We start from the raw sequence: 13556 nt of genomic DNA, 5'->3' as shown, positions 1-13556 counted from the left end.
TTAGCACTTGACTTCTGTTATAATTGAATTACCTTTTTACTTACGATCTAGTTAAAATAGAAAATACACAATATCATAGATTAATATTAAAGTAGCTCTGTGGAGTGGTGTGTGTGTGTGTGTGTGTGTGTGTGTGTGTGTGTGTGTGTGTATGTGTGTGTGTTTCTCAAATGTTTCCAAAGAGCTTGTGCAAATTTTGGTTAAGTGGGGATTTTTCCAAGAAGATTGATTGCCAGTTGGGAAATTGTACCTGCCAAGGCCGGACAAGGGTTGCTACCAGGGTAAGCTCTCTCATGTGTGTGATGGTCTTGGTTTTAATTTGTTTTGTCTGAGTGAGGTGATTTGCAAGGAAGACTGTTTGAAGTTGATTTAAGAATTGAGTGTTATGAGCTTGAGAGATGGCTCAGAGAAAACATTTACTGTGTGCGTATAGTGAGTGAAGCTCCAAGCCCCAGCATGCACATAAAAGCCACATGGCAGGGGGAAGGGAAGGCCACATGGCCTGCAGCATCCTGTAATCCTGGCACTTGGGAGACACAGAGAAGGGGTCCCTAAGGCAAGCAGCAGCCTGACAAAACTAGCCAGAACTCGCTTTGATAAATTAAATGGAGAGTGGTTAAGGAAGATATCCAATGTCACTTTCCAGCCTCCACATGCATGTTCAAACACATGAACACATCGATAGACATACACGCATTGCATTCTACACACACATCAACAGTCGAAATTAATTTATTATTTAAATTGGGATTGCTAGCTGGGCGTGAATCCCAGCACTCGGGAGGGAAAGGCAGGAGGGTCTCTGTGTGTTCGAGGCCAGCCTGGTCTATAAAGTGAGTCCAGGACAGCTGAGGCTTAACTGAGAAACTCTGTCTCAAACAAACAAACAAAAATGGGTTTGCTTAATGTGGTCTTTTCTTTCTCTTTGATTTTTTTTTCCGTTTCAAACTGGAATTAAAAGAATTTTTAAAGTAAGTATTTAGAGAGTTAAAGAAGAGCCAAGTTATACTTACTCTAGATGTCTTTGCTGGGCGTGGTGGCGCCACACCTTTAATCCCAGCACTTGGGAGGCAGAGGCAGGCGGATTGCTTTGAGTTCGAGGACAGCTTGGACTACAAAGTGAGTCCAGGACAGCCAAGGATACATAGAGAAACTCTGTCTCAAAAAAACAAAACAAAACAAAACAAACAAACAATAATAATAATAATAATAATAAGTTATCTTCTCATGAATAATCAACAAAGCCTTAAAGAATGAAGGAGCATGGGTACACATTACTTCTTTACTCTTCTAATTACTGTTAATAATAATCAGAAATTAGCTTGTGTGAAGTCTTAATTGTGAATATGCAAAGTGGTTGCTGTGCCCACCTCACAGAGAACCTGTGACATTCTGTCCCTTATGTAAAGTGAGCGAACACTTTACAATAATAAAATTGGGTCACTTTCATCAACTGAAAAATAAAATTGGTGGTCATGAGGCATTTGTAGACACCCAGAACCATCCCGCGGTCAAAGCTTTTCCAATTCCGTTTCTCTTTAGTTTTAGAATTGCTCATAGTGGCCCGTGTGTTCAGTGGTTTTAGTCTCCTTTTCCTAGCCTTCCGGATGTATCGGGAAGCAGAAATTCCTGGGAGAGGAAGTAGGGAAAGACGAAGGCGGCAGGAAGGGCATAAACTGAACTGGGTCAAACATTTTAGAAGGCGATAGGATGGGAATCAGGACAGGCAAGCATTGTGGGTTAGAATTGTAACCCCAGAGTAGCTGACGCCGCATGACAGCAACTGAACCATGAGCAGCCGGGTGGGCGCTCCTTCTGGAGTGCACTTCGCTTCTGAGGTCGGGGCTGGTCAGACCCGTTAATTTACGATTTACCTAAGATTTATCCATACCTCTTCTTTTGGGGGGCTGTGTGTGTAGATCAAAGAATAATTGTTTCCATGTGAATTAATGAATCTCACTTCATCAGGAATTGGAAAAGAGAGGCGACGGTGAGAAGTCAGATGAAGAAAATGAAGAGAAAGAAGGGAGCAAAGAGAAAAATAAAGATGATGACGACGACGATCAAGACGCAGAGCAGGAGGAGTATGATGAAGAGGAGCAAGAGGAGGTAAAAGTCTGTTGGAGGAAGATAGAGCTGCTCCGTTACCTGTTACCAAGGTTACCGGTTACCAAGGTTACCTATGGCGTGTAATGTTAGTCAACAAACAAACCACGCCCATTACCCTAGCACTCATGAATGAGGGGAGGAGCTTGAGAACAAAAATAAAAGTCTCCGTCTGGCTGGCGGCACACCTTTAATCCCAGAGGCAGCAGCAGGCGTATTGCTGTGAGTTCGAGGCCAGCCTGGTATATTAAGTGAGTCCAGGACAGCCAGGACTACAAGAGAAACCCTGTCTCGAAAAACAAAAACAAATAAACAAAAAGAGCCATGCCGTCTCAAAACTCCCACGCACACGTGGACAGAAGCAGAGCGTTGCTAACCTGTCCTCGGGTGTCTGGCTGTCAGGATCCATTTGAGGTTTGCTTTTGACTCCAGGTTCCCAATTTTGGAAACAGTGTATTTCTGGAAGCTGGAGTCAAGGTGTTTAGCAGGGCAGCTTAGTTGTTCATGGCCTCCTGAGGACTGGGGAGGGGCGCAGGGGAGCAAGGCGGCGGGGATGGGGGGACGTTACCTCATAAGATAAATGGGGGGTAAGATAGTTCCTCCCCATTCTGGTGACCCTCGTCTTTCTAGCTTCTTAGACTTGCTCTTCACCTGAAACTTTCCAGCTCTGAAATATTATATGCTTTAAATATTTTTGTATGAAAATTTGCATCCTTTTAAATATATATGTATTGTTAGTGTGGCTGTATGTTATCTGTTTACAAATGGCTGAACTCACCTGTTGAATGATTTGCTTTCCTTGTCAAGTAGGCTCTTTGTTTATCGGTTACTGAGAGGTAAATTGGAGTCTGTTTCCACTGAGATGTCGGTACAGTAGGAACTTCCTGTTTTCAGTGTGATTTCCCTGTTACTCTCCTTTGTCCAAGTATTTTTTCGTTCTTTCATTCAACTTTGTCAATGATGTTTTTTCTTTCCTTAAGACTTATTTTTATTTTGTGTGTCTGAGTGTTGTGTTCACATGTACATATGTGCGCCATGTGCACACCTGCTCCCCACTGAGTCCAGAGGAGGGTGTTGGATGCCCTGGTACTGGAGTTACCAGAGGTTATGAGCTGCTGCAGGGTAGGTGCTGGGAACTGAACTGGGGGCCTGTGTAGGAGCAGCAGATGCCTTTGACCTCTGAGCTCTCTCTCTGCAGCCTTGTCAGTCAAGTCTGTTAAAAACTCCTCTTGTTTGTCCCCACCTTTGTTTTCAGGTCACTCTTTAATCCCCTTTGGACACTGATGTGATGTCGCTGTGGTGTTTCTGACCCTCGGTTTTACCTTCTGCATTCTCTTCTTCATGTCTTTCTCTAGGCTGCGTAGCCCCTGCCTCACCCATCACCCTTTCTCTGTCTTTCCAGCATACACTACATCCTTATATCTTCTCTGATCTTTGTCCCTTCGTCCCGTCAGACCTGCTCAATGGCCATCTGTGAGGAATCACAGATACTGCTGCCACTTAGACCCGCTCGCCCCGCCTCGCCGCCTGTGGTCCTCTCTGTCCCTCCTGTTCAGTTGCCTCTCTTCAGCAGGCTTTTCTGGTGATGCTTACTCTTCAGTTTCCTTGTCCTTCCTCTCCCCTTCGCCCTTAGCCGGCGCTAGCAACTTCCTGAAGAACAGGAAGCCACTGAAGGGAACATTCTCTTAATTTCCGGTCCTTTACCTTCAGAGCCGGTGACGCCCACTTCCTTTCTAACCAGTGGAGGACGGACCTTCATTTTATCCTCTTCGGAAGCAGTACTCAGGTTGTTTCCCTTAGTGGGGTTTCAACATGTCTTTGTGCATTTGTGATGACGCGTTCGTCTGTCATCAGGAAGCATGTCGCCTCTATCCTAACACCCACCTGTCCTGCCCGCGGGAAAGCTTCCGTAGCTGCTGTTTGCTCCCGTTGCTCTTTAAAGGCTTGTTACCACCTCCACGCTGCTCACCTCATCGCTAAGTTCACCGTTAATGCCTGTTAGCTATTACTTCCCTTGGCCTTGCTATGGCATTTAACACTTTCTGCCCCAGCCTGCGGGGCTCGACTAAAACTCGGGAGGAAGGTCACCTGTTGAAAATGAAAGACCCAAAGAAGGAGAGCAAGTCTGATTGATCAAGCTCTCAAACTTTATTAGTCAGGCAGCAGCTTTTATAAGTCGGAAGGCAGGTGAGCATATTGCTATAGCAACGCAGCTGCAGGCTTTTCTCAAAACACAGGGAATTCCAGGCAGGGTCATAATATCCTGCCACACAGGGTATCTGGCTCCATCTTTGTCTAGTCTAACTGTTAAACCATAACAGGGCTGCTCCATCTCTATCTGTCTTTAGTCTAACTGCCGACCCACACAGGGTCAGCTAGTTTCTAGTGAAAGGCAAGCTCTGGGAAAAACAGAGACTTAAAGGTGCAGGCTCTGACAAGATGGCTGAACAGTGGCCATATGGCCTATTGTCCCCAACAACATTCGCAAAACTTAAGGCAGTTCTATTGTTAAAACATTATTTCCTTTACATAAGCAGTTTAAGTCACTTCTAGGCATGTACTGTGTGCCAGGGAGTGTCACAGCTGCCAGGGAATTGATTAAATTTGGTTCTTCCCTTCTCGTTTTCTTCTGTTTCTTGCACCTTTTTCTGGCATCGATGGTTCTCTTCTTTCTATTCTGTTGAGTGCCAGCATTCTTCAGGGCTCTGTATTCAATGTATTTACTCTTCACTTTCTGCATTTAATCCCTTTGGTTGGTGAGGTCCTTACCCATAGTTACTTCGCATCCACTGTGAGTCCTTTTCTTTGTCACTTAGCACATAGTGGTTTTTTTTTAACATTGAAGACTACGTTTGACTTCTGCTTGGCCATGAGACCATGAGGATAAAAGATCATCCCCCCCCCCATGGAAATTATTCTGCGGAGGAGACAAACAGGAAAGACAACAGTTACAGCACATCGAGTAATTGTGTGGTGCAGAACAGGATGCTGGAAGGGCACAAAGCAGGCACCTGCTCCTGATTTCAGGGTTTTGGGAGGTGGGGTCAGAAGTTCAAGGTCCTCCTCACCCACAGAACAAATGTCAGGCCAGCCGGAGACCCTGAGTCCAACAGCAAAATAAGAGAAGCTGTAAGATCCAGAGACTCGGAGCCGGGCGTGGTGGCGCACTCCTTTAATCCCAGCACTCAGGAGGCAGAGGCAGGCGGGTCTCCATGAGTTCAAGGCCAACCTGGTCTACAAAGTGAGTCCAGGAGAGCCAAGGCTACACAGAGAGACCTTGTCTTGAAAAACCAAAAACCAAAAACCGAACAAACACAAAACAAGATCTAGAGAGTCGGTGAGGTCACGGGGGAAAAGCAGGCTGAGGAGCCGTGCAGAGAAGGTCCGCAGGCAGGTGATGAGAGTGCTGTGTTCCTGTCGCTGCCTGGATAAGTCAGAGTGGCTCAAGAGACTGCTATGTAGAGGTTAGTGATGACCTTGACAGTGATCACTAGGAACTGGATCGTCGGGCTGAGAAATCTGACTTTAGCGTCTCATGCCGTGCGTGGGAAGCCACTAGAGGATTTCCATGTGGAATAGTGCAATTAATACTGTGTTATAGAAAACTCGCTTGCTTCGACTGGATCGTATTTGAAAGTTTGTCCCCAGCTATTAACTCAAAGCCACTGGTGAGTTCACTCCTTAAAGCAAAGGCTTGCCACCAAGCTTAATGAGTTTCATCCCTAGAACTCAGATGAAGAACAGAATAGACTTGGGACCTACATGCACACCATATGATGCAAGCACCCCCACAGTATAATAAATAAATGTATGTTAATTTAAAAATACATGGTAATGTATAGAGGCATTTCTGGTTGTCGTAACAGGGATACTGTGGAGATATTAGTTAGGTTAGCGTGGTAGAGGTCAGTATTCTAGACAAGACAGACTTTTATAATGCTTGTTTGTGGTGTGTGTGCATGTGTGTTATGTGGTATGTGTATGTGTGTGAGTTATGTGGTGTATGTATGTGTGTGGTGTATGTGTGTGAGGAGTGTATATGTGATATGTGGTGTGTGTGTGTGTGTGTGTAGTATGTGGTATGTGTATGTGTTTGAGGTGTGTGTGTGGTATGTGTTTGATGTGTATGTATGTGTGGTGTGTGTGTGTGTGTAGTATGTGGTATGTGTATGTGTTTGAGGTGTGTGTGTGGTATGTGTTTGATGTGTATGTATGTGTGGTGTGTGTGTGTAGTATGTTGTATGTGTATGTGTGTGAGGGATGTGGTGTATGTATGTGTGTGGTGTGTGTGTGTGTGTGTGTGTGAGTGTGTGTGTGGTGTGTGGTGTGTGTGGTATGTGTATGTGTGTGAGGTATGTGGTGTATGTATGTGTGTGGTGTGTGTGTGTGTGAGTGAGGTATGTGGTGTATGTGTGTGTGTGGTATGTGTGTGTGTGTGAGGAGTGTGTGTGTGTGATATGTGGTGTGTGTGTGTAGTATGTGGTATGTGTATGTGTTTGAGGTGTGTGTGTGGTATGTGTTTGATGTGTATGTATGTGTGGTGTGTGTGTGTGGTATGTGGTGTGTGTGTGTGCGTGAGGGTGTGTGTGTGTGTTGAGACGAGACCTCTGTAGGCCAGCTTGTCTGGAACTCACTACAAAGCACAGGGTGGCTTCAGACCTGCAGCGGTCCCTTCTGCATCTCAGCCTCCCAGGTATTGTCTATGCCCTGCTATGAAATGCTATTTTGATAAAATCCACTTCCTTTCAGTCTGGATCATGTGCATTAAAATTAAGATTAACGCCATGACAATGACAAATTCATGGCCCATTTGGGCCTGGTGGCACATGCCTGTAATCCCAGCACTGTGGAAGACAAAGGCAGGCAGATCTCTGTGAGTTCAAAGCCAACCTGGTCTTCAAAGTGAGTCCAGGACAACCAAGGTTACACAGAGAAACCCTGTGTCAGAAAACTAGAAAAAAACAAAACAAAACAAAACAAAACCCTTCATGGCCCACGGTGGTAGAGCACGCCTTTAGTCCCAGCACTCTGAATTCAAAGCTAGCCTGGTCTACATAGAGAGTTTCCAGGCCAGCTAGGGCAACATAGCCGTATTGTCATATAGCGAACTAACAAACAAAGAATTGGGTAGTTTTAGAGCTTTAAACGGGGCCTCAGTAAAGGACTGCACCACAGAGTGGGTTTCATTTGGTAAGTTTACATATTGGTATTTCATGAGAAAGCAAAGCTAGAGAGAAATGAGGCGAAGTGAGAGGTGCAAAGGGTATTCCCTTCACGGCCTTGTGACTTTAACGTCCTCTTTGTCCTTTTTAATCAATCAATTAATTGAAAGTTCATGGTAGCACATTTCCTCCTTGAGTTAAAATTTGCTAACCACTTCATTTTGAGGAGTACAGTGGGTGGGTGTACCATCCGATAACGCTTGTATAGTATATAAATTAAACGCTTCTTTCTCTTTCAATGCTTTGAATATTTAGCTTAAGAATAAAGCTGGATCTCAGTGGCGAGCCAAGAGCCACTCAGGCCCTCCGTCTCAGCAGGCTCCCAAACTTGCCTCTGTCGAGACTGCTCCCATCTCAGTGTTAGCATTGGAGTCACTAAACATCCTGGGGATAGGCGCCCATGTCTAAAACACAAGTTGCCTGGTTGTGCATGCCAGGGTTTCTCTTCCTTGCTTTTGTGTATGAATTCATTTGCTTGTACTTCCTTACACTAATAGAACTAAGGCCTTGTTTACCAGCTGGCTTCTTCTGAATGCTACATCAGTCACCCCTTTCCCTAGTACACAGGCCCGCGGCTTCAGCTGGGGTTCTGGGCATCTATGGATTTTGTGGCGCCACCGAAGCTCGGCCAATTTATGGAGCTACAAAGAGTTTGTGTTCGATGCATAAACTTGCAGGATTTAGGGAAGAAACGGTAATATAAAATATACAAATATGAAAACAAAAAACAAAAAAAATACAAATATGTATATACATTCTAGATGTTCATAAAGCCTGTAAGATAAAGCTGATATATGCCAAGTAATGACATTGGGAGACTTTTTATTAATAAGAAAGCTTGGCCTTAGCTTAGGCTTGTTCCCTGAGTAGCTCGTATAACTTACATTAACCCATTGACACTAATTGCGGTCTGCCACGTGGCCCATTACCTCCCTCTTTAATTTATTATTATTATTATTATTATTATTATTATTATTATTATCATTATCATCATCATCGTCATCATCATCATCATCATCATCTTGGTTTTTCGAGACAGGGTTTCTCTGTGTAGCCTTGGCTGTCCTGAACTCACATTGTAGACCAGGCTGGCCTCGAACTCACAGCGATCCACCTGCCTCTGCCTCCCGAGTGCTGAGATTAAAGGTGTGCGCCACTACCGGCCGGCCATTACCTCTCTCTTATACACTCAGTCCCCACGCCTGTTTTCTTTCTCCAAGTCTTGCTGGCAAATCTGGGACCTGATTCTTTCCCAGAGTTCCTATCTCTGTCCGAAAGTCCCGCCTATCCTCTGCTGCTTTGCCATAGGCTGTTCAGCTCTTTATTAAACCAATCAGGAAGTGACAGAAGAGTATTACAAAACACTGTGACAGGTGACACTTCATAAAAATACGTTACCAAAATCCACCTGTACTCAAATGTCAGCTGGTACAGAAATCAGCATTTGAATAATACAGAGACAACCTTTATACCGTGCACGAGAGATTATCCCGACAGCTGATACTCAGAAAGCTTTCTTTTGAGAATGTCGTCTGTTTCCATTGTAGAAAGTAGAGACGGGGAGGGGGCTGCACCAGGGTCTTGCCGTGTCCATGGTCCGGCCTGGCCTTGAACTCTGCAGTTCTCGCTCTCAGTCGTCCCCGTGCTGGCATTGCAGGTCACTGCGTAGCTAATTTTCCAATCTTTTTTTTTCTTCCATACATACATCAGATCCCTACCTGTCAGCCTTTGACCTTCCATCGCCAGTCTACCCTGGATCATAGTAAAACCAGTCCTTAGCACTATGCCATTATCATGTCCCCACCCCCAATGGTCCCAGTGCCGACACAAACTTAAGGGCTCTTTAACATCACAGCCATCGCACTCAATACGATCAAACGTCTAACCACTGTGAAATTTTCTTTATTGCTTCAAACCCCTTTATTACAATCCGTATAGCACCCATACACTGCAACTAGCCAAGAAACCTTAATCCGTATTCAAGTGAATTTTTGAACTTTTGAGAGAAGATGCACATGCCTTTTGACTTCATTTCCAGCCATGGTAGCCTTAGGGACTCCTCTAGACCTGACACCTTGCCAGAAGCCAAGAGGTCACTAGAAGAATGTAATGTGGTTGTTCCGTAGGCTTGTGGTGGAAGGAGGCTGTATTTTGATAGGAAGCAAAAGTCCCTCTACTGATGGCTGGTATGCTTTGTGACTTCATGCCCGGCTTCTGCTGTGATGACAAACGATTGTGACAACACTTAACTGCTTGGTGGTCAATGCTTTGGTGCAACAAAAAGCTCAGTGTTCAGCTTCTTAAACCCTGTAACGTTCCACCGAGGAGTGCTGCCCTGGATGGTCCCGCTGCCCTGGTATCACAGCCCTTGGTGTTCTCTTAGCTGGTTATCTGAGCTCAGTAGAAAGTGGTACTTGAGAAAAATCGGCACAGGTGGGAAATAGCTTTTGAAGAAGGCGAGCACTCACAGGCAAAAGACTTTTTATTCAAGTCTTCTGTGTTATCTTTTTACCTCAACTTGGTATTTGTAAACTAAATGGAAGGGTTTTTGTGTATTGTATTCCCTTTTTTGTCGGGTAGGTGGGGTGGGGGTGGTGTCGAGACAGAGTTTCTCTGTGTAGCCTTAGCTGTCTTGGACTTAGACCAGGCTGACATGGAACTCACAGCAATCCCCCTGCCTCTGCCCCCCCTGAGTGCTGGGATTACAGTCATGCACCACCATGCCCAGCTTTGTATTGTATTCTTAAAGCGTTGCTAATTCACTTTCTTGACTAAGGAATCTATCCTTTCCCTTAGGAAAATGACTACATTAACTCCTACTTCGAAGATGGAGATGATTTTGGTGCAGACAGTGACGACAACATGGATGAAGCAACCTACTAGGCCATGGAATTTCTCAACTGTTTTATGGATACAGCTTTGAGCGTTTGGAAAGACTTTATTTCTGATAAGGCCTAAGTCCATATTTTCTGTTGTTCACTGTTGTGACAAATTCGTATCAGACTCTCTCGGAACCACTTTGCGTTCACACAGGCAACCTCGCCCCAGCACCTCTGCCATGTAGTGGAGTTGTGGGGTTCTTTGGCTTTTGTTTTATCTGGATTTGAACGTTTCTGAAGAGTTTTCGCATCACACAGTCCGTGTGCTCATACTTGAAAAGGCATGTTTGCTTAACCTGCTGACCTACGGTAGAGCTGTTAACGAGTCCCAGCGGACCTCTGATACCGCATAGGGAGCACTTTAAGAGGAAGCTGGAAACGGATTCCTCTCATCTGCTGCGTTCTGCTTCCTCACACTGTGACTGCAGAAACTTGACCCGAGTTCTGACCCAGTGCCGGCTCAGGAGGTTAGAGTTTTGCTCGTAGGAAACATAAACACACAGCAATAAAGAGTGAACCTGGATGGAAGAAATTTCAGTTTACATCTCAGCCAGAACTAAGGCTTTCGCGTGGGATAACCCCAGGCCATACAGCGTGTGTGTGTGTGAGTTAATGCTTCCACTGTAGTAAGTTTGACGTCTTCAGTTTGTTGGGGGGTGGGGGGGAACAACAACAGCAACAACATGAGGCATGCTGTTTAATTCTGGACTTTATGTGGAAATAAGTCCTGGTTGTATAAAGGTCTGTATAGAATGACGTGTGTGTGTGTGTGTGTCATAGGGTGAAGGGCAGTGCCCTCCATTGTACTTACCAAAATTCAGAAACTGCAAGTTGGTTATATAATCCTGACAAAAACGCACTCAGGTCATTCTGAAAGTAGGACTGATTCTTCTTGTTTTTAACTTACAGGGTGGCTCCCCTGCAGTTTTAGAGTTTGCAGGAGAAGATAGCCAGACCCCTTCACCTCTGAGGACTTTTTAACATGCCAAAGACTTTCAAGGAAACTCACAGTGTACTTTTCAAAACTAATATATTAAAATTATCCGTCTGAAGGAAGAAAATCAGTTGTCCCCTCTGGGCAGACTTGTGGCTCGTTCCTGTCTGCCTTGGAAACTGGAGCTCTGCATTTTCTCTCAGGGTCAGGATAACCTTGAAACTGAGACTAAGTTTCTGTGCCTTAGTTCCTCCACTTGTAATCGGTCTCCTATAAGATTTGTGTAAACACTAACCGGGCTTTACCAAACATGCCATCTTTTTACCTTACAGAAACAATCCTCTCTTAAGTTTGGTTTCTGCTGTCAGCAGCTGTATTGTGGCGAGTGAAATCATGGTGAGAAATAGTTTCCCGTTAAGTTGTGATCTGATCGGATAAATCCTGTATCTGAGTTGGAAATCGTAGTTAAGTTCTACAATCTGGAAAGATCTCAACACTCCTATCTCAGGAAAAGGCTCTCTTTCAATGGCAGTGCGCCCCCAGACACTTGCAGATGGGAGTGAGGGCCCATCTTGTCAGTATAGTGCTGCACTGAACGTGTGAGTTTCAGCCAGTTCCCAAGAGCTGACAGGAGAGTTTTAAGATTCTGAGTGAAAACATGAAGTCTTTAAGGCTTCAGCGTGTTGAGAAACATACATGAAGTTTTTAGTAATGACGGCAAATGCTGCTATGTGGGAATCATGGGTACTTTATTCTCTTACAGTTGGCACCAAAGCCAACCAACGTTTTAGTCATAGACACTTTTTTTAAAAATAGTTTTTGGTCCTTTATTACAGATCTGTAGGTTCAGATCGCCGAGGTGCATTGGCAAAGATGTCTTCCCTAGTTTCCGGTCTGTTTTCACTCTTGTGCTCCAGCCAACAGGAGGGAAGATGCTTTCAGACAGGATTTATTCTGGGACACCTGGCATCTCTTTTAAAAGGCTGTCCATCCTCCTTTGAAAGATCAGTTTACAACTTTAAATGTGCTAATTTTGAGAAGAAGATGTTTTTCAGGCTGTTTGACTAACATAAATCTTGTTGTCTTTAGCTCTGAGAGTATGGAATTATTTTAGAGAGACACTTTCTTAGTGGTTCGAGTACGCACTGGGAGTGGTTGGTGAAGTGTCTTTAATGTTATCCTAACAAATAAAACTATTACCACAATGCTGATTTTTATGTATTTGTTTATACCTATAAAGTTTTTAAAAAAATAAAACTTTGGCCTTAATACCAACATGGTTTACAATGAAACATTTTATTTGGTAAGAAAAATTAGTTGATTCGGATTTTCCTCTGCAAAAGAAAAGTAACTTTATTTACTGACCAGGGATGGGTGTAGAACACACCCCCACCAATTACAACAGAAGACAACCCTTGCCTTTAACTTGGCAGGGAGTATGTGCTCACTGTCTTCGTGAACAGTGTTGCTGCAAGAGGCCAAGCATCAGAGCATCACTGCCCACTTCCCATCAGCCCCTTCGAGTGATGAGTGCCAGGAATTGTAAGCACAACCCTAAGGTTTAAAATGGAAAACGTATATGGGAAAGATCACCCTTTTACCTGAAGAACTTTCTCAAATCTCGCTGGTTCATTGTGTGTGTGGGATATATATATATTTTTTTTCTTTGTATATGTGGTGTATGTCTAAGTGTTTGTGTGTGTCTGTAAGTCTGTTTTCGGGCCAAAAATTAGGTAGAGTCTTCTTCTGTTACCCTTCATTTGAGGCATTACCCATCCCACTAGATTGTGTGGCGAACAAGCTCGAGGGATGGTTCTTGGCTCCACTTCCCCTGCACTAGGTTCTCAGGTGCTCCCCCTGCACTAGGATCTCAGGTGCTCCCCCTCTACTAGGATCTGAGGTGCTCCCCTGCACTAGGCACTTAAGTGCTCCCCCTGCACTGGGATGTCAGGTGCTCCTCCTGCACTAGGCTCTCAGGTGCTCCCCCTGTACTAGTCTCTTAGTTGCTCCTCCCCACACTAGGCTCTTAGGTACTCCCCTTGCACTAGGCTCTGATGTGCTCCCTCTGCACTGAGGTGCTCCCCCTGAACTAGGATCTCATGTTTTCCCTGTACTATGCTCCTAGGTGCTCCCTCTTCACTAGGCTTTTAGGTGATCCCCTGCATTACCATCTCAGGTGCTCCCCCTGCAGTAGGCTCTCAGGTGCTCCCCTTGCACTTGGCTCTCAGCTATGTGGCTTTTTACTTGAGTGCTGGGGAGCTGAACTCAGGTCCTCAAGCTTGTTCAGCAAGCACTCTACTGGCTGAGCTCTCTCCTGAGTCCCCAAGGATTAATATTCTTTTTTTTTCAGATTTATTTATTTATTATTATGTATACAGTGCTCTGTTTGCATGTACACCTGCATCACATCATATC

At 44.7% G+C, this 13556-nt stretch overlaps 1 protein-coding gene and 1 long non-coding RNA gene across 3 annotated transcripts in view; one reads left to right on the top strand and one right to left on the bottom strand.

Moving 5' to 3' along the window:
- The window catches only part of POLR3G (RNA polymerase III subunit G), a 37305-nt gene extending 24889 nt beyond the window's left edge, over nt 1–12416 (top strand). For both annotated transcript variants that reach the window (XM_084801649.1, XM_084801648.1), the window contains exons 7-8: nt 1969–2109; nt 10125–12416. In XM_084801649.1, the coding sequence (XP_084657775.1) occupies nt 1969–2109; nt 10125–10211 (228 nt within the window). In that variant the 3' untranslated portion in view covers nt 10212–12416. The remainder of the gene's footprint in view (nt 1–1968; nt 2110–10124) is intronic.
- LOC311609146 overlaps nt 1–13556 on the bottom strand; it is a 1107741-nt gene that overhangs the window by 887193 nt on the left and 206992 nt on the right. The gene's annotated exons all lie outside the window — the stretch shown is intronic.

The sequence above is a fragment of the Acomys minous genome (genome assembly GCF_964271855.1).
Source record: "Acomys minous genome assembly, chromosome: 11".
NCBI lineage: Eukaryota > Metazoa > Chordata > Mammalia > Rodentia > Muridae > Acomys > Acomys minous.
The sequence above is the reverse complement of the archived record's forward strand: the minus strand, read 5'-3'. Positions and strand labels throughout refer to the sequence as shown.